The following is a 23,542-nucleotide window of genomic DNA, read 5'->3' on the forward strand; positions in this document are numbered from 1 at the left end:
GAATAAAATGATGATGTTGAGAGAGTACAGTCTTCTACTACATAATAAGGGTTGTTATTCAAATATATTCAATATCCATGCTACGAAGTATGTATGCACGCAAGATATAATGAGAATTCCTTTATGATAATGACATTGGACCATTAGTCATGCACTCGCATTGTGTCATCATTAGTTCATCACTAATTTAATAGTAAAATTTTTTTTGACAGTAATTGGTAGCTCTCTATATATATTCTTTTAAAAAAAAGGACATCACATAAGAGATGAGCATGTATTTGTGTGTTTTTGTAATTGGACTAGTGTAAACAACTAGCAAGAGATGAGCATGTATGATGAATGTATGATACCTCTTTCTACAAATGGTATTATTTAGAAAACTCATATTCATTTTAAAACAGTTAAATATTATCCCATATATAAATAAATGTGATAAAAGGTTGTCATTTTCAAAAACATTTTGCTTTTGGGTTATTTCATAACAATAATCCATCCTATTGGTGGTATGCAATAATCACTTCATCTTATTAATAATCTCAATTAAATACAACCTAAGCACCATACCTTTTAATAACGAATCAACTAATATTTTTTTATGTTTATGTGTATCAAATAAACCAAGTACTTATTCATCCCTTGAAAATATTACACATAAACATCACATATACCAGTTAGGTTGTCCAAAAACTATCAACTATTCCAACATAAACTTAAAAAAAATCTGTCGGTTCGTTATTAGAAGGTATGATGCTTAGGTTGGATTTATTGGGATTATTGATAGGATAAAGTGATTATTGCAGACCACCAATATGATGGATTATTGTTATGAAATAACCCTTTGCTTTTTACTTTATCCATCTAATTGACCTGTGTTATATCGAGATAAAGCCAATATTTTATAGTAATGACTAATTAGCCTTGTGCAAGACTACTTTATGCATACGAATAATTATCATGACAATTAATAATTACATAACATGGAACTAGACTATTTTTTATGTTCAACAAATTCATTTGAGTTTTTTTAGAGAAACATCAATAATATTAGTGTGATATTTAATTGAAACATTGAACAATATTTGGTTTTATTATTCAAAAGACAATCAACCAACTTACAATTATTACGTTGAAAAAGAGTGTCCAGCCTCAAAACACCAAAATTGGCAAAATATCTCATATTGCTATCCATAATTCACTAAAAATCACCCATATTTTTTTTACTAAATTTGACATGAAAAATTAAATGATTTTTTTTTTTTTTTGTGAAAATATGAAAAATTTAATGATTTCGCAAGCAGAGTAGCAATTCATCAAATTTTTTACTTTCCGTCCCTTGAGTGAAACACTCGAATTCATAATTACTAAATTAAATAATAAAAAAAAAGAATATCTGTATTACAAATAAATTTCTAAACTTTTTTCATCCTTGGAAAATCTATTTCTATATTGCTAGAAAAAAATAGGAAAAGGAAATGCTAATTTTAATTTGAATGAATGAAGACAAAAGAAAGAGGGTTTTGGTGGCTTTTCTTCCCCAACACCATTTTTCTCCCTAAATTACACCCTTTTTCTGCAGATTAAAATTAATCCAACTTAATTTATTACAATCTTTTAAATTTGATTAATTAAAATATAATTTGATGTAAATTTTTACAATTTTGTGGAAAAATCACATTTTAAATTTTTAATAATGTGAATGAAGGAACGATTTATAATAAACAATTAAATTTAAAAAACAGAAAAGCAAAAATATATATAAGTGGTAAAGCTTGTGATCATCAAACCATGTTTTTCTTTCCTGCAGTTAATCTTTCTCCTGTTCAACTCAAACCAGGAGAAACCTCTCGTCCTTCTCAAGTAGGTCTGTTCTTTTATCATTTCTATTATTTATGTTATTATTATTTTCAAATATTCATAATTTTAATTTGTGTTACAAACAATATTAATTTGTTTTTATTATTTTCTTCAATATGTTTGTTATTATTTCTTAATATTTTGATTGTATTGTAATTTTTTGGGTTTTGATTTAAGCATGGGTTATGATTGACTGATTTTTGTCATGCAGCTAAAAATTTGTTAGAATATTCATAAAGTTAGAATCTTTGTAATTTTATGAGCTGGGAATTTTATGTTTTTGATGGAATATTTTGAAAGTTCTCTGCTTTGCGGAAAGTTTTAGCCTTTTTAGCTTGGATAAAGGAAGATTATAATCCCAAAGCTGTTTTATTTTGAAAGTTTTGATTTTGTGATTATTGATGAAGGATTTCAGAATGGAGGTGTTCTTGTTCTGTATTGGTATGTACTTGTAATTGGTCTGTGGGTTCGATTTCTGGTTGTCACCTGGTATAATATTTCCAGGAGTCGAAATTGTGAATATTAAGTGTTAGAGCTACTCTTGTGGCCCTTCTTTGTTTGGTGAATCAAATGAGCTATTTGTATGCAAAGATGGGGTAGGCAGCCATTTGTAAGCATCCTTATTCCATGTGTGTTATGAGCACAAGGAGATGTATGTATACTAACTTGCGACATGCTGTATGACCTCTCTTGATTTGTGGCTGCTATGTTACTCAAAACTCCTTTAGAAGTATCCAGGTGTATCTCCAAGTGTCACACCTGGCTAATTTTGTGAAAAATACGCTTGTTTTTGGCTTAAGTAAGCGTTCAAGTGTCATACCCTTGTTTGAGATATGGAGTATCGGCCATAGGTATGCCAGTAATTATAACTTTATGTCGGAGACTCCAGAGTGTTTCAGGCTGTCTGTACATACTGCATGCTGTCATTTGATGTGACTTTTCATTTCTTAAGCAGAACTCTCTCTGTTTTTTTTTTTTTTTTTTTTTCAGGTGAGGATATTACTGACGAAATTGCTGTTATGGCTGACACTGAAACCCCAGGCAGCCAAAGGTGGAGGTCATTGCGCACATTGCCATCCTCTGAAGAAGTTGCAAGGGCTGTGGCAGCTGCTGCCACTGCTGTTAGTTCTCCACGCCCCTCTATCATTTTCTCTTCAAATGATGAAGGGAATAATTCCCCATTAAAAAGAATACAGAATCGGGTATCAAAGGTGCTGAAAGGTCTATCAAAGCCTTCAGACAAAAGAGGTCCCACTTACAATCCAGAAGTTTTAACTAAGCAAAAACGTCAATGGGCAAGCTTTCAATTACAATCTTTGGTATGATCCTGGTTTAATAAAAAAATGTCATGACACGTCGTATTCTTTGCTTATGGTTTCATATAATAGGCTCACATTGCTGTGTTATGTCTATAAATTTAACATGGATATTGACTCTACTGGGGTCTTTTTAGCCTGTGTTAAAATAACTCCTACTATGTGGTTTACCCACGTGAGTGTCTCACATTGACGATGAGGAGGTAGCTGATGACTTTATAAACCAAGGAGTTTCTCCACCCACAACCAATTGAGGTTAGAATGGAACCTCCTTTGGCTTATGAAGTGGATGCGTTCTATACCCATTTTTTGTGTAATTTCACATTGTATTAGAGCCTCTCTCTCTATGACCTCGATTTGAAGTAGGGCCTCTGTTAAAGGTTATTGATTACAGTTCCAAACTAATTTGCTCGGGACCTCATGTGTGAGGGGAGTGTTAAATTAGCTCATGTTATGTGTTTAGTTAGTATCCCGCATTGAGAGATGAGGCTGAGAGTTAAGCACTTAATAAACCACGGAGTTACTCTCCCTTCTCGTCGGCGCTGTCCACAGCCCCGTTGTATGTTGAATTTCACATGCTTTCATAAATCCTGTTTCTGTGTTATTCAAATACTGAACTTTTCAAGTTTTCTCCTCCATTCTGAATCTTGCAAATAATTCCTTTCTTTGAATTCATAGGTTCTCCTTGTTACTGAATCTCCTTTTAGTTACTCTGGTAAGCGGTAACAACTAAGAACGCCTTCAAGATGGCAATGATAATTCTTCGTTGGCAATTCCCCTATTCTGTTTACATTATCTGTTTCATGTAGCTCTTTACATGTGCAGGAACATCGTTCATTCAAAGAACCTTCAAAGCTTTTTGAGAGTATGGTAGTTGTTGGACTTCATCCAAGTTTTGATACTCAGATACTGAGAAAACGACTAATTGCAAAGAAGTCAGAAGGTAGTGGGAAATTTCGGTTTGCTCTAAGTGGTCAAAATCATTCTCGTGTAGAGCCCAACTTCGAACCTCAGGTGCATTTCTTCATGTAATAAATGGTATACAGTATACTGTAAAAGAACATCATCTAACGTGAGCAGTTGAGCTTATACTAACTATCTGCTCGTAGGTTCTATTTGCATACCCTCCAGAAAAGCAGTTGCCGCTCAAATACAGGGATCTGTTGTCATTTTGCTTTCCTGGCGGCATCGAGGTTGGTTCAGCAGTTGCCAGCCATACTTGTTTGTTCATTTTGTGTTTGGGGATCTGGAATCTTCTTGCTATAAGCTCTGTTTGTCATTCTGTGCTAGAAATTCTGGTAATGCATACAACTACTTGTGATTATTCTAGTTTAGGTGCTTCCCTCTTTTCTATCGGCAAGAGTGTGGGCTGGTGTTTGTGATTTATTTGGCCAAAAGTATGTTGGAATGCTGAGTTTAATATTTCAAATATGGAATATTTATTACTTCCTAGTCCCGGCTCCGACCCATCTAGTTCTTGATGTTTGCTTTTGGATCTTTTTTATTCAAAAGGTACTGTTTTCTTTTTAGTTTTTACCAATGCCCAACCTTCCCTCCATCTTTTTCATCCGCTAACTAGCTCCATTACCCACCCCGAAAACAGCCTTGCCTACCAACTTCTTCCCCCACCTGGTCGAAAACAACTCGCCTGGCCAAAACAGCCAATCCATGTCGTTGAAACCCACCACCACCACAACCCGAAACCCCACCCCGGGACAGGATTTCTGGGGTGCGTGTGGGTTTTTCGGTGGTGGGTTTTGAAGAGGTGGAGGCGTAGTTTATGGTTTGGGGTGGTTTAGGGGGAGGGGGATAATATCCGGCAGTGTGGAGGCTATCCCGGGCCTCTCGGCAACATAGAGGTATTGCGGCATGAGTTGTTAACGGTGGTTGGTGGGATGTGGTGGCAGGCGGGGATGGTTTAAGGTTGAAGAGTGGTTTTTGGTTGGGGTAAGATGTAAGAAGGGTATGAATGGGTCAGGGACAGGGTAGAGAGTGGAGTGGGGGTAGTTTAGGGCAAGTGCAATGGAAGAACCTTTTATAAAGTTCTTCCTTTGTCATGTCATTTTTTGACAATCTCAAGAATTAAGAACTTTTTGTCACAATGGAAAAATTTTACTTAAAAAGTTTTTCCATAATAAAAATATTAATTATTTAATGTCATTAATTGGTTAATTACTTAATGGGGCCCAAAAATTTTCTAGTTTTTTTGAAAAAACTTGGTTCTTAATATCAAACCAAGTTTGTTTTTTTAAGGACAAACTTTTTCATGCAATGAGACAAACTTTTTTTAGAGGTTCTTATTTACAAACCCAATACAAAGAACTCCCCATTGCAATTGCTCTTAGTAATTGCCTTGTATAAAGCTTACTAAAAAAAGGAAACGTAAACAATCAATTGAAACACCTCAAAGAGGAAAATGTAAAGAACCAGTCAGAGAGAGTAACTTATGGTTAATCTTAGATAATTTGTTTGAAGTCTACATGTCCAAGTTAAAGTTTCATCTTTTTATTGTCCCCTTTGTGTCAGAATAATTTGAAATTTGAAGCTTCTCTGCCAGCTTCTTAATCATTGCCCATATGATTCTGTTCGTCTGTGACAAGATATTCTGACAATAAAATAAGTGTTACTGCTGGCTCAATTTAAGTTTGTATTAAAGTATTGAATGTGTTTACAGGTTAATGCCGTTGAGAAAAATTCTTCAATGAGCGAGTTGAATGAGATTCTATTGGGACAGGTATTTGACTGTCTTGCTTATTTTATGATGACACTTTCTCGAGTTGAGACTACTAAAGACCTAAAGTGAGAACTATATTAGTAGATGCACTGGCATTAACAATTCTGCTCTAATGGTAATGACAATAGAATTGAGTGCATTGATGGAAAGAGAAGCATGGTTTATGGTTTGAATAGGTGGTATGGAAAGTAAGCAATAGAGGAAGAATAGGGAAGCGACAAGTATCTCGAAATCTTTCGCAGTTTGATCACGGTCAATATGCTATAAAATGCGGCCAATACTGTCTTAAAATGTGGTTGCAGTAACCTTCAAACCCTTGATAAGTCAGTCGCAAAATTGTGTCGGGGCCCATATGCAATATATGTCCTGAAATTTCTGGCCTTTTTCTTTGCGACCATGTTTGAGGATTTGAGGAGAAAATAAGATGCACTTTCTTTTAATTGACACATCGTTATCTTTTATCATTTTGCAGGACCTTCTTAAACAAAGTGAATTTTCATTTGTTTTCCGTTTGCAGCAGGTAGCCTTTTCTTTTATCAACTCCTTTCTACTGCATTATGTTTCTTGACCTTTTAGCTGGTAATAAAGTTAAAATGGTTGTGGCCTACCACTTAGGCTGTCTGTCTGTTTGGTGGGCCATTTGTCACTGAATGGTAAAAAACAATTGAATTAGGATTTAATACAAACCAACAAGGTGAGAGGGAATAAAACCTCAGGTGGAGACACATATAGAAGCTGGTGGATAAGTATTCATGTAGAGATAAATATAGTGTCAGGTCTCATGTTTTGCTGGTATTATGATAGCATATAGAACAAATAACTATAGAATTGCTGATACAGTTTCTTATGGGGCATGGATTCCGCCTGATAAATGGTCATCCAAGGCTTGTGATCGAGTCATTTCGATTGCCCGTTTTTGAAGTTGCTTACTATCTGCGTTGCTTACTACCTGCATATGTTCTTACATAAAGCTATGTGGGATTCATGTGTTTGTTTTCTAGTTGATATGTTGGAAATTATGCTTTATCGATCAACCGGAATAATCTCTCTGTTTCCGTATCCAACGGAGCCAAGATTCACTCTTCTTTGGCTTTGGAATATGGGGGTAAAAAGTAAAATGACTTGTTGTGTGTGCTTCTAATGATACGAGGTAACAGTTGAGATTGATGCAGTACTCGGCAGATATTTTTTCATTGGTCATTGGAAACAGCCCAGTGTGTTTTGGCAAAAGAATCCGGTTTCATACATCCGACCTTCCGTATCCCGGGCTATCCAAAGGACATTTGCGGCACTGTGTAATGTTTTTGTTGTTGTTAGATCATCGAAAATGGTTTCTCTGTGTTGGGAAATATTGTATACGTAGGATCCTCCTTACCCCTTCCCTGCTGTAGTTAGGAGCCTTTGAGGCACTTTGTAAAGCAATGGTTTTTGTTGCTGTATTCTAAGTATATATCTTCTTATGCTTAACATGACTTTAAAAGAGCAATGTTGTTGTGCTTAATTTTTACTTGTGCTGCTCAGCTTCTCATGCAAATTTGTTTACCAGGTGGCTGACAATTCGACTTTGTATGGGTGTTGCGTTTTGGTGGAGGAACTTGTTGATAGACCATCGCGGTTAATCTCTATGATTTCTGATAGCCAGCCTGCCCGTTCATGCTTGGGGCGCTATATGTTTACAACCAAACGTTGTTACTGCATGCTTTCAAGGCTTCCATTTTTTGAGTTGCATTTTGGTGTACTGAAAAGGTAGGTTTATGTGTGACCTTAAGTCTTCTCTTAGGTATTGTTTTTGATGTGTTTTCTTGACCGCTTGTTAATTTGATGAAGTAATAGTCTCAATAAGCTTGATGATTTTGTATTGTGGCATTGAGCCATAGGTCTAAGCTCGCCATAGACACTTCCCGTTCTGTCAATGTTTTGACTTAAAACCAACTATCATCTTTTCCAACAATGTGTAATATTTGGATTTGTCCTTGCATTGTGACCACTTATTACTGGTACACTATGACTCTATGATCCACCATTTGGCATTCTTGAAGACCGTGCAATTAAAGTGTTGGGGCGTATTTAGGTCTGATGCACATTGCACCCTCTGTGAACTATCGTGGAAAGTAGGATATTGCAGTGTGTGTTCAGAACTTTTTTAAGTGATACTTGCTGATAATTGTCAAAGTAGGCAGTAACTCCCCACCATTTTCTTGTACTACATTCCTTTGGCTAAGTGGTTCAGGTTTGGTGATTCTTACATACTAGAACGAAATTGTTTTGCTAAGTAAGTGTGCTCTATGAGGTCGTACTTGACTCTGTTCCCTGAACTAAATTGAACGCAGAACCATGTAGGCTGTTACATCCCCTTTGAAGACACCATGAATCTTGTGCTGCTCCCAACCCTTGTGCCCATCACCCCTTCCTCCCATTCTTTGCATGGTAGGAGCACTCTGATAGCAAAAATGTAGGGATTGTTTAGTATAATGTAAAGGGAATTATTCTCTCCTGTTTTTTGGTCCGTGAGATGTGGAGTATTATGGAGACGGTGAAGGGGGTTGTGGGTTATAAGCTTGAGAACATATTTATCTTCATCAAATTCCTATTTTAATAATTCCCCTAAATTGTAATTCACGGGTCTTTTTGTCAACCAAACAACCGAACATTCATGAATTGTACATCGTATGTTTTTCTGTCGTCAACCAAACACGCACTAAATATGCACTATACAGGAATATGATTCACTTCATATTGCTTTCATGTTTTGTCTGCAGTATATTCATGGAAGAAAGGTTGGAGCGCTTAAGAAAAAGTGTCAGTGGCTTAGAAATGGGAGTGCAAGATGCAGTTAACAAGGTGGAAGAATCAGAAGAAAATGGCTCTAATTTGTTACGAGAGCACCTGCCAGAAGATGACGTGAATGAAACTGTGGGGACTTCTTATTACTCTCAATCAAGTTTTAGCGAAACTGCTACCTCTACAAAAGTTACTGATATTGCAAGTCAGGTGACACAGTCCGAATTTGAAGGAAACTCTTCCTCATTTAGAGATGAAACAGATGATACTCTTACAACCATTAGTTATGATAGAGATACACTCACATCTGATAAAGATCCCAGTGTCATCCATCTAAATGAGTCGGATAATGATAACTCTGTTGTGAGTAAGCCAAGTACAGAAAAGTCCATACCTGGTGCTGTGTGGCCGCTCCTTCGTTATCAACAATTCGAAGGTTCTGAACCTTCATCGAGGTATACGATTGCTTTGTACTCCCTCTGTCTCATCCGTATCTTTACGTTTTTTTTTTTTGTTGGGATATTTTTTTTTGTGATCCATCTAAACGAGTCCGATAATTATAACTATGGTAAAGCAAATAGATGTGATATATGCTTCTAGCTTTCTTTTGTTTATCAATGTTTGTCATAGCGGAATAAGCACTGGGAAAGTATTCTAATTTGACTATATTTAGAAAGGGAACAATTATGGTGGGACAAGCAAAAGGGAATGGGGACCATATGATTGAGATGGAGGGAGTAATACATTATACTCAAAAGCACCAAACATCTTCAACCTTATAGTACCAAAAGATGGATCTGAATGATGTAAAAACTGTTTACTTATAAAATACTTGAGTTCTGATTGTGATAGTTGTCTTGTGTAGTTTCCAGGGATCTTCTTGTGAAAGTAGACACTTGAGGAGCGAATATGATGAAGCAGACACAGAAGAAGCGTCTATCTCTGGCCAGGCAGATTCCAGTTGCCACAATGACATACTAGAGTGGGCTAAGGTCTGTAATTCTAAATTTTATCTGCAATATGATTCATAAGCATTAAGTGGCCTCCAAGCTCTATATGCCTCCTCTATTTCATGCCTATTATTTGCGAATGAAAATATGACAGGCAAATAACAATGGATCACTACAAATATTATGTGAATATTACAAGTTAGATACACCTTCGAAGGGTTCAACCATCACTTTTCATCCATTGGAGCATTTACATCCTTTGAAGTTCCACCGTAGAGGTGAAAGAGTCCTACATATTTCTGGCTCGCCGCTTGATCTGAGATTATGCAAGACCAGTCTTGAAAGGGCTGAGGTGTGTTATCATCATTGAGCCTTGAAATGAATTTTCAGTTCACTTTGCTCTCTCGCAATGATTTGTTTATGTATACTCCCTCTCATTCAACATTTGAATGAAATAATACACATATATTCAACAAATGCGGTGAATCCAGTGACTGAGAGGGAGTACTTTACAGTTCACTCCCTCAGATTCTCAAATATCTTCCATTTTCTCTGTGGGTCCACTTTTCAGTCTTAAAGTAAATCAGCGCACTTGCTCTTTTGAACCATTTTCTAGTTTACTTCTCGGGATCACTTCTGTATATTTGGCTCACTTGTACTTTTGCATCCATTTGTTATTGTTTTCGTTGAATATTGTGCTATCGTTGGAACGGAAGGTATTTCTTAATAGGGGGAGTACATAGGTGGGGACATTGCATCATTTTACGTTGAATCTGATTGGCTAAGTTGTATATTTCGTTTTTTCTAAGAGGTTTACCCTTCCACCAGATTTTGAATGCATATGCAGTTGAGGAAGAGGCTACAGCTCTATCGACAGCAGCTGTTGCGTGCATCTGCGGTTCTTTGAAGCTCGAGAATGTAAGTTTTTGCCAAACAGATAATTGAGATGCCTTTCTTTAGGATTGTGCCATTCTAATGGGTTGTTTAACGTTCACTCTTAGCCTGATGTCAATGTGAAATTGATCTGTCTTCTATTGAGGGAATGATATTAATTGTAGAGTCATTGTTATCTATGTCACTTAGATTCAGTTAGAAGTATCAACACAGGTGTCTGTCCAAGATTTGGTTCGGTTAAGTTTTATGACAATTTCTCATATTTTTGGTCTATAATGAAGTGTGCCATACCCATGGCATAGTGTCCAGTATCGGACATGAGTACATCATGCGCTGTAAAGGGTTGGAGTAAAAGAGGCTCAAAGCCTCTAATCGTACTTGATTTCCTTTTGCATGCTCTTTTCTGAGCCCGCCTATCCTAAGATGTTGATACTTTTCGTTCATTAACATTATTGCTAAACAATGGTTTAAATAAGGCACTTAATTATCAGTGTTAAATGAGTAGTAACTTGGAAACATGGCTGCTTCTTAAATGGAGCAACATATGTTTTTGTATTGTAAATTTGCTTAGGTTTTCCACTTTTCATGTTAAACTAGTCTCAAGCTGTAACTCGAAATCAGTTTCAGTTGTTTGATTCTTCCTAGTTGTGCAGCTCTTGACATTGTTCGCAGGAGCCCTGCTTGAGAAACAAATTGTGTTTGTTTGTTCTAATTTGGTACGTATATTCTTATTGTCAAACTTCTCGCCTTCCTATGTTTCCATTATATCTGAGATAATGTATTCAATTTGAGTTAATGTTAAGGTAATATCAGTAATTTTTAGTAATGCTATGTCCTCTATATCTAGATGGATCGTTGCATAGGTGTATCGCCTTTTAAGCTCCCCAACTCTACAGCCCTATTGATATTACCTTATTCATAAATCTATGTTTGGTGGCATTGCACACCCCTTGTTTATTTTCTTTCTGTTTGCATTGTGTTTGCGGGGATGTAGCAAATTACCCCCATAACTTATGAACTATGTACAAATCAGCCCCTTAAGGTTCACTTGTAGCAAATTAGCCCCATAACTTTGCAAAAATGTACAATTAAGCACAAATCAAGTTTTTTACCATTTTTTTTAACTAAAACCTATTGTTTTCTATTATAAAAATTATTATAAATATATTTCTTAAATAATTAAATATAATATTTACATATTCAACGAAAAATGGGAACCCCCATTTTAGTATAAGCAAAAATTTGGTCATGTAACTTTTTATTGTAACATCATTAACAATGCTTATATTAGGAACATTTTTCGAAAATATAAATAAAAAAAATATTTGAACATGTTTTTTAACGAATAAGAATTTTAGGATTACAATCTAATCAATATATACTTTTGATTTTCAATAATAGTAAAATATTTAATTAGCAAATTTTATTCATAAAAATAAGATATGTGGTTAACTGCACATTAAGAGAAACTTATATGGTTGATTTGCTACATTTATAAGTTGAGGGACTTGATTCCACATAGTATCAAACTAATGGGAGTGATTTGCTATATTTCCCGTTTGCGTTCCTTTTTAGAGTTATTGATGTTCGTTCGTTCATTCTTGTATTATTGATTTCTCCGTGAAAGTAATATAGCTTAACATGCTGCATGCAGGGAATCCTATCATCCTCAGTTCTAGCGCTTCTTCCTTTGATACGTCCCTATCAATGGCAGAGCTTGTTGATGCCAGTATGTTCCATTTCCTCATGAATGTTTTTCCTTCAGCATTATTATAATTCCAAAGATCAACTTTATTTGTTAATTTTTTCAGGTTTTACCCAACGATATGCTCGATTTCCTTGACGCACCAGTGCCTTACATAGTAAGATGTCTTTCCTCGTATACCACAGGCTTCATATTTCAATGAATGACTTTTGATGGTTTCCAGAAATACACCTTCCCATCCATACATTTTTAACTCATAACTCCTACCTTTTCTATACCTCATTTTTAAACTTTTTTCAAACTTCCATCTTGTCTGAACATTTCCTTAATTCCTTCATAACCCCCACCCTAAAATCCCCTTTTTTTTGTTAAAATGAAAGACACTTTTCGTCCATATCAACATGAGTGCCCCTTCTCTTCGACCAAAAGTTAGGTTTGGACAAAAATAAAGATATATCATGATTGGTATTTGTTAAAAAAATGACACTTATTTTGGTGAAAATGGGCATTTGGTGGGAGTTCTAGAGCAAATGTTCAGAAAAGGTGAGGTTTTTGAAGGAAAAAAAAAATTAGGAAAGGTGGGAGTTTTGAAAAGTAGTTTATAAAGGTGGGAGTTCTCTCTCTCTCTTTTTTTTTTAATTATTATTATGTTCTAAATCATTGCTCAAGACTTGCTCATTACAATGACGATTTCTCTTTGTTGTCAGTGTCATTAATAATGTATGGGATATTCTTTGTAGTTATTGCTAATGAAAAGTCAAAAGGATTACATTCTCACTGTCATTATCGATTGCTTCCATTGCTATTTAGCAAGTTATTCGGTATAGGTTGATACGTAAAGGTTTATCAGCTCAGTGTACTGATATTTTCTGATATGTAAAGGACATTCAATAACAGCGATATATGATTGTTATGGCCGCCGATATTTGATCTATATATGTAGTCAGTGCATGTCGACTGTGACCGATATGGGCGGTACGTTACATCACAGGAAACAACATATACTAAATCAATATGACCTCTTATTTCCACGCTCCACAACCACCAGTATCCCCCAATCTCCTCTTATTTCTTCTTGTTTCAAGGTCAATGACTCCGGTAATAATTACCTCCCAAGCGAGCGCTTAAGGTTGATTATTTTGGTATGGTGAGGCCATTCATGAGCATGAAGAAGCTAGAATTGTTATCCTGGCTTTTAGTAGCACCATCTAGCCTATAACATACTCCCTTCATTCAAATCCAAACACCCTGATCCCACCTTTACTGTGAAAGGAATTTGAATTTACGGGGTGTTTGGATTTGAAGGGAGGGAGTAATAGTTACCATACCTCTGCCTTCTTGCTAGAATAATTCTACTATGAATTATCGAAATATTCAATCCTTTACTTACGTTCAATTTTTTGTGGTGAATGTATTGAAATCTTCTAGCTTTCATGTCCATTTATCCTATTTTTGATTGAAATTCGTTCGATATTCTGAGCTGTTGCATTATGGCGCTATCTTAATAACATCTAATTGGATTTTTGTATGTGAAGGTTGGTGTACAGAGCAGAGCTTTAGAAGTGCAATCAAAGTTGTCAAGTGCGATACTGGTTGATGTGAGCAGGAATCAGGTGCATATAACTGCCTTCTGTTACTTTTTCTCTTCCTACTTCCTAGCAGATCTCTCTGTGCATGAAGAAACTTCCTAGTTTCCATTTCAAGGTGTCGGTGAATAGACTTCTCGCTTGGAATACCTCCTTTTTTGTATGTTATTTGTGGTCATTATCCTACACCTTTCATCAACTGGCATTTTCATCCACATCTTACTATGTTCTTTAAATTCTGTGCGAAACGAACCAAGAATATATTCATGAACAGAGGGAATACTTTTTTTGTTCATTGATGTATTCGCCTAAATTTTTGGAAGTGTCCCTTTATATCAGACTAGGAATTTCTTGTTGTTGCTGGTATTGTTGTGGTCCCCATATGTCTCTGAACTAGTTACAGAGCTTACAGTTTCTCCCCCCTCCCCCAGGCCAAAATAGTATTGAAAAAAAAGGTTTATGGTTATATAGTTCTAGTGATCTCATTTTGGCTTCCGTCTATTGCTCTCTGTAGTAATTTTATGATGACTTGCTTCGTGATAATAGTAAAGTGAAGTTCCAACTTTTTTTTTCTTTTGTGGTTACGTCAATGTGTAGGCTTAACTATCTTCTCTAATGCTACAGGTAAAATCATCATCGATGCCACAATTGCCGAAACACAATGATCTGGTACAATCTTTGATTCCCTACCATTCAAAGCTTGTCGGGGAAAGTTATCTGGGGAGAAAACGACCTCTCTATGAATGTACCGAAGTTCAGGTATGTAACCAATTAGTTTTTGGCAGTGTTTCAAAACCACGCTTTCCTTGGTAGAGTAGGTTAATGTAATTTTCTATAATCCACGTATACATCTATTATAACTAATCGCCAATAAATTTTTTCTGTAGGTTGAAGCTGCTAAAGGTTTCTTGGAAGTATTGAGGGCCTACTTAGACTCCCTTTGCTTCAATCTCCGGTCTCACACAATAACCAACGTTCAATCCAATGATGACAAGGTATGCTTTTGAACATGTCATTTTTGTATGATGTCTTTTGTTCCCGAACCATTGGAAGGTGATTGTGAATGTAGTGTGGTGTGGTGTCAGTCAACAAAGAAGACTATTGCCTCAAACATTTTGCTTTACTCGTATGTATGCTCTCAATTTAAAGGTCTATACTGTAACTTGGTTGAGTAATTGATGAAAAAGTGGTGAACTGCTATTTGAAGAGATACTACGCCCATCCCTATTTATCTTTCCCATTTGATTTGGTGGTCAATTAATGTCTATTTTCACCATCAATCAATGTCAATTTAGTCATCATCATATCATTTTTCAATGTTGATGTCGTTGACCACCCTAGTCAAACAGGGATAGGGAGGGAAGTATTTGGCAATCTTCTCTCTACTTTAAAGTAGTTGTTTACCACTTTACCCCCTCTTTTTTTTTTTTACTATGTTACTTCGGCACTTCACTTTGGCTCCTTGTTGCATGTCGAGAATTCTTTCCAATATGACACTAGACAAAGACACTTCATTTTTGGCCAAAACAGTGTTTTTTTTTTTTTTTTTTTTTTTTTTTTTTTTTTTTCATGAAGTAGTAATCTCACACACGCACCTGCGTCCGGCACTTGCATTCACAACTATGTTACTCAGACTCGTATACTCGTATGAGTCGTATCCGACAAAATACGTATCAGAGTATCTGATATGGCTATTTTGTGCGAAATTTTCAATATTTTGGTCTAAAATGAAGTATCTAAGTGTCGTATCGTATCCGACAAAATACGTATCGGATACGGAATACGGCAACTAAGTGAAGTATCCGAGTAACATAGATTCACAAGTTAGTAACATAGCTTTATAGTGTACTCGTATAGAGCTGGGAGATCATCATGAATATCTAGTAGTCTCATAGAGCTGGGAGATCGTCATGTTTCAATAGCTTGGTGGAAGCTTCCGACAATGAGGGGAGAACAAAATTTTGGCATTGGAAGAATATGGATAGGATTATTACCACTAGTAGTCCTTTCTTCATTGCTCAGCACCCTCAAACCATTGTTCAAAATAACCAATATTTCTAAGGCTCTTACTTTGCTTGAAGACCAATTTTGGGAAGGCTGACCATTGATCTAGTTTTCAAAGTAGCCTTAACTTGTTAGTATAATAGAGCGAAAAGCTTTTTAGTTGCGATGAATTCAAAATTAAACTCAATTTTAACGAAGAGCTACAAAATGCATCATGCTGTGAATAATTGTTGTTGAAGCCTTAGCTTCTTGCTTTACTTGAGCGAATGCCAACGTAGAACTATAAGGAAGATGGATGGCACTAGGTGACTGTCATTTAGGACTTTTTTATTCAACTTACTTTTTTTTTTTCTTCACCACTTTGAATCTTATGTAGTAGCACTCAGTTCTTACAGTCTCAATTTTTTTTTAATTATTTGGTCACTTAATTTGTTTAATCCTTCAGGTGTCATTGCTCTTAAAAGAGAGCTTCATTGGCTCATTCCCTAGTCGTGAGCGACCGTTTATGAAGGTATGTTTCAGTATCATTTATGTTTGTTAAAAATGGTGATACATGGTCATCTATTCATTAGGTAGACTCATATCTCAGGCTCTCAGTATAAATAAATGAACCATAAATACAGCGGTCTCACAAGATCATTGTTTGAGACTATTGTGTTTGAGAATTTTGTTTAATTTATTTACTCTAGTCTGTGTTATTAAAGCAAACTACAACTAGAACAAAATATTACCGTTATGCCTCGAGGGTTCCTGCAAATAGCAGAATTAGGAAGGTAAAATGTGTGTAGCCTTCAAGCCTTGCCTTACCTCAGACCTCTAGTTTACAAAGAAATCATAATCAATTTAGCTTAGGAATTACTCCATGAATAACTGCAACTTTACAATAAAAAGGAGCGCAGTAAGTTTACTGAGTTATTTTACTTTGATCCATCGTAAACGAGAACCAAAGAAAGACAGGAAATTTTTTAGCATATTACAACCCAGAATGAAAAGTATGACCAACCCATTAGCCATCTAAAATGGAAGGGAGTAATTTTTATATAAAACAAAAAAGGAATTATGCAGCTAGAAAACAGCTTGATATAGAACAATTAACATCATTTCAGAGGTCACGAGTCCAGGACACATTTTTGGATCTTGTAGATTAAGTTCCACGTTTTGTATACCTTAGATAATCTAAAACTACCTCGCCTCAATTTTAAAATAACCCTAGCACTGTTAATTTTCTCTTAGCTCGTTCGTACCAAAGCGCTACTCAGTACTAATTTGTTGGTTTCTCACTACTTGCAGCAATTTGTGGACACACAAATGTTCTCTGTACATACAGATCTTGTTCTCTCTTTTTATCAGAAGAACTAGGGTTACCGCCGAAGGTTTGTCTCTCCATACACACATACATGATTACTTGGGACTTCTGTATGCAACTTAGAACTTGAATAATGTACACTTAGCCGCTTGCAGCCCCTGAAATCCATATTTTTGAATGCCACAATGTCCAGTTTCACCTTTGTGAAACCTGTGAAAAATGCATACGAGGGTCCGCGACAGTCAGTGCAATGCTTTGTAAAGGCTTTGGAGGTAATCATGCCCACATTTGAGACATATCGACCAAGATTAAGCTGTGACAACCGATTTCAAGATCAAGACTAAAACAGATGTAAAAAGATCCCATGAAAAAACCTCGTTGTAACACTAAAATCTTTGAGGTGGGTGTAAGATTGTGGGACAAATTGAAAAGTCATTAAGTGTTCATAAATTAGGTTATCACGGAACTAGTTCGTGTACGAATTCGGGTTTGTGTTTCCTTAGTTGAGAGCTTGGGTTTGGTTTGTGGTCCTAAAGACAATAAGGCATGAGTTGAGTACTTGAGTAGTTTAGGACCACATTCCCATCATTTATAAGCTAATAGGTGTCTTCCTTTAAGAAGCAACATTATTTGTGTTCAAGTGAAATATGACAAAACAATGATAAATGTACAACTTCTTTACATTTTCAGATTTTAGTGGTGTAAAAGCGCTCGTGTGTGCTGCATTATTTGCACCTGACCCTGCTCATGTACCTCTAATTTCAGCAGATATTAATGGTTGAATTGAAGTTCCTATCTTTTTAGTTTTCATCTTAGTCTATAAATTTGATAGTATTCGGGAACTCCCTACATCTCTACGTTGCTTGTAGTACGCTAAGAGGTGATCAAATGTGGGCTTGGTCTGAATACGGGCGGCCTTACATGATTGACCTGTCCAGCTAAGGCGTGGTCAAAACCTTGAGCTTGACCTGTCCTTTACGAAATTCATATTTTTCTGCTTTGGGAAGTTTCTACTTGCGCCCAAGCTCGAGGTCAAATTTCTTAGTCAATCTGAAGTGCATATGACTATATGAGCCGAGCTTCGGCTCGGTTTAACTAACCCCTCTGTGTGAGCCCTGGACATGTTGACTCTCACGTGAAGTTCCAATTTATTGGATGTGTTCAGTGTTCAGTGTTCCGTTGCTGGGTCATTAATGTTAATGTTACACCAGCGTATCTTTACTCTTCTGAGCATATCTTTCGCGTACAGATCTGAAGGACAATTGGTAGTACAATCTTAATCAGAAAATGAAATAAATATGGAGGCCCTTGATGTTAAGGTTCGGCCTAATTGTTCTTTTGGTATTATTATCGAATATTTGCGAATTTTAGATTAGTTGTTTGTGAGGTATGGTTGATCTTGTTCGATTTCTTGACGTGGAATATGAAATATGAATTGTTTGTCACTTTATTTACATGACGTGTTAATTATTAATCTTTTAACATTATATAAAGTGAGAAAAACGATATTAATTAAATTATTAAGGCGAAATCGAACACAAATTTAGCAATGACCCCAACCATGCTTAAAACACCGGTAATTTTGTTGAAAATCTGGCTGTCGTAAAGTGATTTTTAACGTAGCACTCGAATTGCTCTTTGCTCCTATTATACGAATTATTATTTTTAAATCATAGGTAAAAAAATTGTTTTTAAGACCGAGGGAGAATTCTAACACTTGTGACGGAATTAATTGCAAACAGGAGAGTTTAATTATTTAACTTGTTTTAGATATAAACGAAATTGACATTCGCCAAACAATTAAGGTGATCTGAATTCATCTTGAAAATATTTTTGTTTTTTTGGTTGTGGTATTAGAGCAACAGCAATAATGGTTCTTAGTTTTGGGGTGATCACTAAGACTCCAGAATAAAAAGTTCTTCTATTGTAAGTAAAATGTTGTTCTTAATTTTAAAAATTGAGTTTCAAAATAAGAACTTGGTTGTTTATACATGGGAATTTGAGAAACAATAAAGATACTTTAAAAAAATGTGGAAGACCAATTACTTATTTTATATTTTTTATTTAAGAACTTTATATAAATGTTATCTATTGTGGACAAAAATTATTAAACATTGAAACTAATAAAATATGATAAGTATAAGAACTTAATATAAAAATTTTCTATAGCTATTGCTCTTAGACCATCCCCAAGCAAAAGATCGACTTAATTGGGTCAATCGGAATTTTTTCTCTTAATCACACTTTATTAATCTTGACCCACTTTCACCCTCCCAATCAGAAGTTCACGACCTAGGTCATCAACCCAATCATTTTTCCATTTTCCAACATTTCCAATCATTTACTATATTCGCTACCCCACCAAAACCTCTCTCTTACTTCCACTTTATTTAGTTTTTTTTTTTTTTTGGTTTTAAATGTTGTAACTAATAAAATTGTGACACATGGAGGGTCAATTGGTGGGTCAATTTACTCTACCTTAGGTCACAAATTGACCTTCTCTACCTTGGGTCATCCTAATCCCCCTCTTAATTTATAATTAACTTGACCCAAGCAAGGTCATGACCTACCAATTGACCTTGCTTGGGGATGGTCTTAGTGCTTCAGTAAGTGGATTATACATCTGATGTACTACCTTCAATTCTATTGTTTCTGAGCATTGTAATAAAGTTTTTTGAGTTTGTTTTAAAGATTCTGAGTTTCACTATGAAGTTTTTGAGTTTATTCACTTAAATATTAAGTTCCAAAAAATTATAATAAAACTCAAAAACAATACATATAAGTTTGTTAAATTTGACTTTTGACGGAAAAAAAATTAAAATCTGACTTACAAACTTTAATATGCTCAAAAAAATACACATATGCTCAAAAACAAATAAAGTTTGAGGTAATAAACTCAAAATAAATACATATATGCTCAAAAAACAAAAATGTTGGAGATAGTACATCCAATGTATGTTCCTTTTTCTCCTCTTAGTTAGACCTGGCAAAACGGGTCAACGGGTCGGGTTTAAGCCGAGTCAATTCAGGTCGGGTCAGTTCAGGTTTCTCATTGATTTCGGGTTAACTCGGCTCGGGACGGGTCATTTCGGGTTTTAGTCATTTCGGGTTTGTTGTCGGGTCGTTCCGGGTCAAACGGGTCGGGTTGTTTCGGGTCGGGTCATTTTCGGGTCAATGAATAATAGAGAAATTGTCATTTCAAGTCTTTTCGGTTCAATTAGAGTTATATTTTGTCGGGTCATTTTCGGGTTTGGTGGTTTTGGATCGGGTCATTTTCGGGTCAGGCCAGTTCGGATCAAGAAAGCTCGGGTCATGTTCGGGTTGGGTCGGGTCAATTCGGTTTTTTGGGTCACATTCGGGTGATGTAGTTCAAGTCAATTCGGGTCTCGGGTCAGCTTTTTCGGGTCGGGTCAATCGGGTGGGTTGCTTTTGCCAGGTCTACTCTTAGTGGACTTGATCATTTAATACACTTCTAATCGTCTGAAATTTATTTAGTACAGAGTAAATAGACTGTGAAAATGGATCACGTGACTTATTTTGCAGTAGAATCAAATCACGTGACTATGAGAAAACAAAATAAAAATAAAAATAATAAAAAAAGAGAGAGAAAGAAGAGTGGTGGAAGCTTAAAGCGTGGAGTACAGAGTCATGCGCCTTCTGAATGCTTGATATTAAATTCACTTCTGACTTCTCTGACACCTTCTGCTGCATACTTCTGACTTCCTGTCATATGGTCCAGAAAATAATTGTCTTCACATTTATTTCTTTTTCTGTGTTTTTTAATAGTCTAATTTTTAGGTACATTATTATGTGAAAGTGAAAAATATTAAATATTCCTAATTCCAAAATAATTTTTAAGTTTGATTTTTAGGATCTAAGTTTAAAAATTAGAGCAATAATAAATGTCAAATTAATTTAAATTTTACCTCGATGATAAAATATTTATGTACATCATTTATCGTATAAAAATCTTTTACAAAAGTTTTTTTAAAATGAAAAATTATTTATAAAAATGGGGAAAATCTTGTCAAAGTGGCGTCTTGAAAACCGTGTAAGTCAAACTAGAAAAATTATTTTGGGATGGAGTAATTAAAATAAAAGTTTATGAAAATTTTTACCATACAAATCTATGTATATAAGTTGTCTTGCAAAAGTTTATATTTTTTTATCGTATTTATGATTAAAGTTTATAAAGTTTGACTATCAAAAAGCAATTATAACCTTTGATTGGGATTAGACCTGGCAAAACGGGTCACTCGGGTCGGGTACGGGTCAGGTCAGTTTGGGTCGGGTTATTTCGGGTCTGTCACATATTTCGGGTCGGGTTGGGTCGGGTCGGTCGGGTCACTTTCGGGTTTCGGGTCAATTTCGGGTGACCTGTTGTCGGGTCATTTCGGGTCGGGTCTTCGGGTATAGGTCATTTTGGGTGAGGTTGCTTTTGAGTTAATGGCTAAACACTTAAGTTAATACTATTTTAATTAAGAAATACTATTTTGCAAATTTAACTATTTATTAGGGATTATTGTAACCAATAAAACTTTATTTTGATATATATAGTATTAATATGAGTTAGTACTAGTCGTTTCGGGTCATTTCGGGTCACTTCAAGTCATTTGGGATCAAGTCAGTTATGAGTCGGGTTTTTTCGGATTGGGTCACCTCGGGTCGGGTCAACATTGGGTCAGACAATGTTCGGGTCGGGTCTGGGTTGGGTCGGGTCAATTCGGGTTTCGGGTCATATTCGGGTCAAGCAAGTTGGTCGTCATTTTGGTCTGGTGGCTTTTTCGGGTCGGGTCATTCGAGTCTGACCCATTTTGCCAGGTCTAATTGGGATAGATTGAGTATTTCAACTTCTTAAATCATGGGTAGAAATTTGAAATGTGGCAAGAAAATAGAAAAGCATATGAGATAATGCGACAATTTATAAAAGATTTAAATTTTTAACAATTTTTAAGTTTCAGACTGACGATAATCCTGGAAAGTGATTTACGATTTTATATTCGAAATTATATTCGAAAAAGGAGCGTAGGGTGCAGAAATAGTTGCTTTTGCATGTGTGTGTGATTCAGAATGAGTAGTGACTGACAGGGATTTGAAGAGGAAATAAGCTGATGACTGACCCCAACTCTGTACTGCTCAACCTCTGCCAAACTTTACATAAACAGCAAATTTTTCTTGGCTTTACTAATCACATTCCACCCTTTTTAATTACATTTTATTCAGTAGATTAAACAACACTAATTACCCTCTTGTCCTAGGGGAGGAGATAGACATGGGACTATTACTAATTCTCGTCTCATCGCTTGAATTTTTAGAAAATGGAGAAAATCTTTGTAAGCTCTTAGCTCTTTACTTAACCATATTGTATATAGGCAATAGTTGGATGAAAATTGTGTTATGACTCACCTTGTTCCTAGGGATGTTCATAGACATCATTTTTTGTATAAATTAAGGTTGGAATAGTATAATTTTTACAACCACATTGTTAGGATAGTGTTCAAGGAAGAAGCAACAAGTACACTTTACCTCATCAAAGTCACTTTTGGAATGAGTGAAATCTCCCACGAAATATTCTTAAAGCTAATCCTTATTAATTAAAAATAAGTACTTCCAAGATGCATCAAGTCACTAAAATGTCCGTGTCCCACAATTATATGAAGATAATTTTAAAAAGAGGGAAGGAGGAGAATATTACTCTTGTCAATTATGATCCTAAGGCCCAGTTCTTTTGGACTTAAAGTCACTTAACTTAAGTTCGCTTCAGATCCTATAAGTTCAGTTTAGTTCAGATTCTATAAGTTCAGTTCAGATCCTATAAGTTCGATTCGATTCGAGATCTTATAAGTTGATTCGATTCGGATCCTATAAGTTGATTCGATTCGAGATCCTATAAGTTCAGATCCTATAAATTCAGTTTAGAAAAGTTATATACAGAGTATTTTTTTAAAACCGATACAAAAATATTTGACATTATTAATTATTCGATACATATATACATTATTATTTTTAAAACAAAATTATCACTTTTCTCATTATTTTTTATCGTAATGTAACCGTAGTATAATTTATGAACAAACCAATGTATATAAAACGGAAAAATGTTAGTATCTTACCTCGTGTTTTAGACTATATTTTTTTATCACTGTTCTCTTTTGGCTGCCCAATAATTTATAGTAAAACTTTTGTTTAATCTCAAAAAAAGTTTGCGTTAATAATAATAATAATAATAATAAAAGATGTGGTTTTATAAAATAAAAAATAATAATAATATAATAATAAAAATAACAACAAGAATAACAATGACAATAATAATACTCCCCCGTACCATACAAATGGTAACGTGTTAAAAAAATGGGGGTTTTTAAGAAAAATAGGATAAAAGAAGGGGTAAAGAGGGAAGAAAATAAGTAGG

The 23,542-nt window shown here is 35.3% G+C and overlaps 1 protein-coding gene across 4 annotated transcripts; it reads left to right on the plus strand.

The window, feature by feature from the left end:
* Positions 1-1,465: 1,465 nt before the first annotated feature.
* Positions 1,466-17,923, plus strand: LOC141597157 (uncharacterized). Of its 4 annotated transcripts, none has more exons than XM_074417511.1 (20): positions 1,466-1,861; positions 2,845-3,173; positions 3,996-4,184; positions 4,280-4,363; positions 5,845-5,904; positions 6,377-6,424; positions 7,451-7,650; positions 8,664-9,140; positions 9,551-9,677; positions 9,790-9,987; positions 10,464-10,553; positions 11,183-11,245; positions 12,184-12,258; positions 12,341-12,391; positions 13,770-13,847; positions 14,445-14,579; positions 14,708-14,815; positions 16,270-16,335; positions 17,115-17,197; positions 17,286-17,923. In XM_074417511.1, exons 1-19 carry the CDS (start codon positions 1,786-1,788, stop codon positions 17,181-17,183), a joined length of 2,523 nt encoding a protein of 840 aa, XP_074273612.1. In that variant the 5' UTR covers positions 1,466-1,785; the 3' UTR covers positions 17,184-17,197; positions 17,286-17,923. The 4 variants fall into 4 exon arrangements, with proteins under 4 accessions (XP_074273612.1, XP_074273613.1, XP_074273615.1 ...); XM_074417512.1 differs by having other exon boundaries at positions 1,478-1,861; positions 17,324-17,923; XM_074417514.1 differs by having other exon boundaries at positions 1,781-1,857.
* The last annotated feature ends 5,619 nt before the right edge of the window (positions 17,924-23,542 follow it).

This window comes from Silene latifolia, chromosome 8 (genome assembly GCF_048544455.1).
Source record: "Silene latifolia isolate original U9 population chromosome 8, ASM4854445v1, whole genome shotgun sequence".
Taxonomy (NCBI): domain Eukaryota; kingdom Viridiplantae; phylum Streptophyta; class Magnoliopsida; order Caryophyllales; family Caryophyllaceae; genus Silene; species Silene latifolia.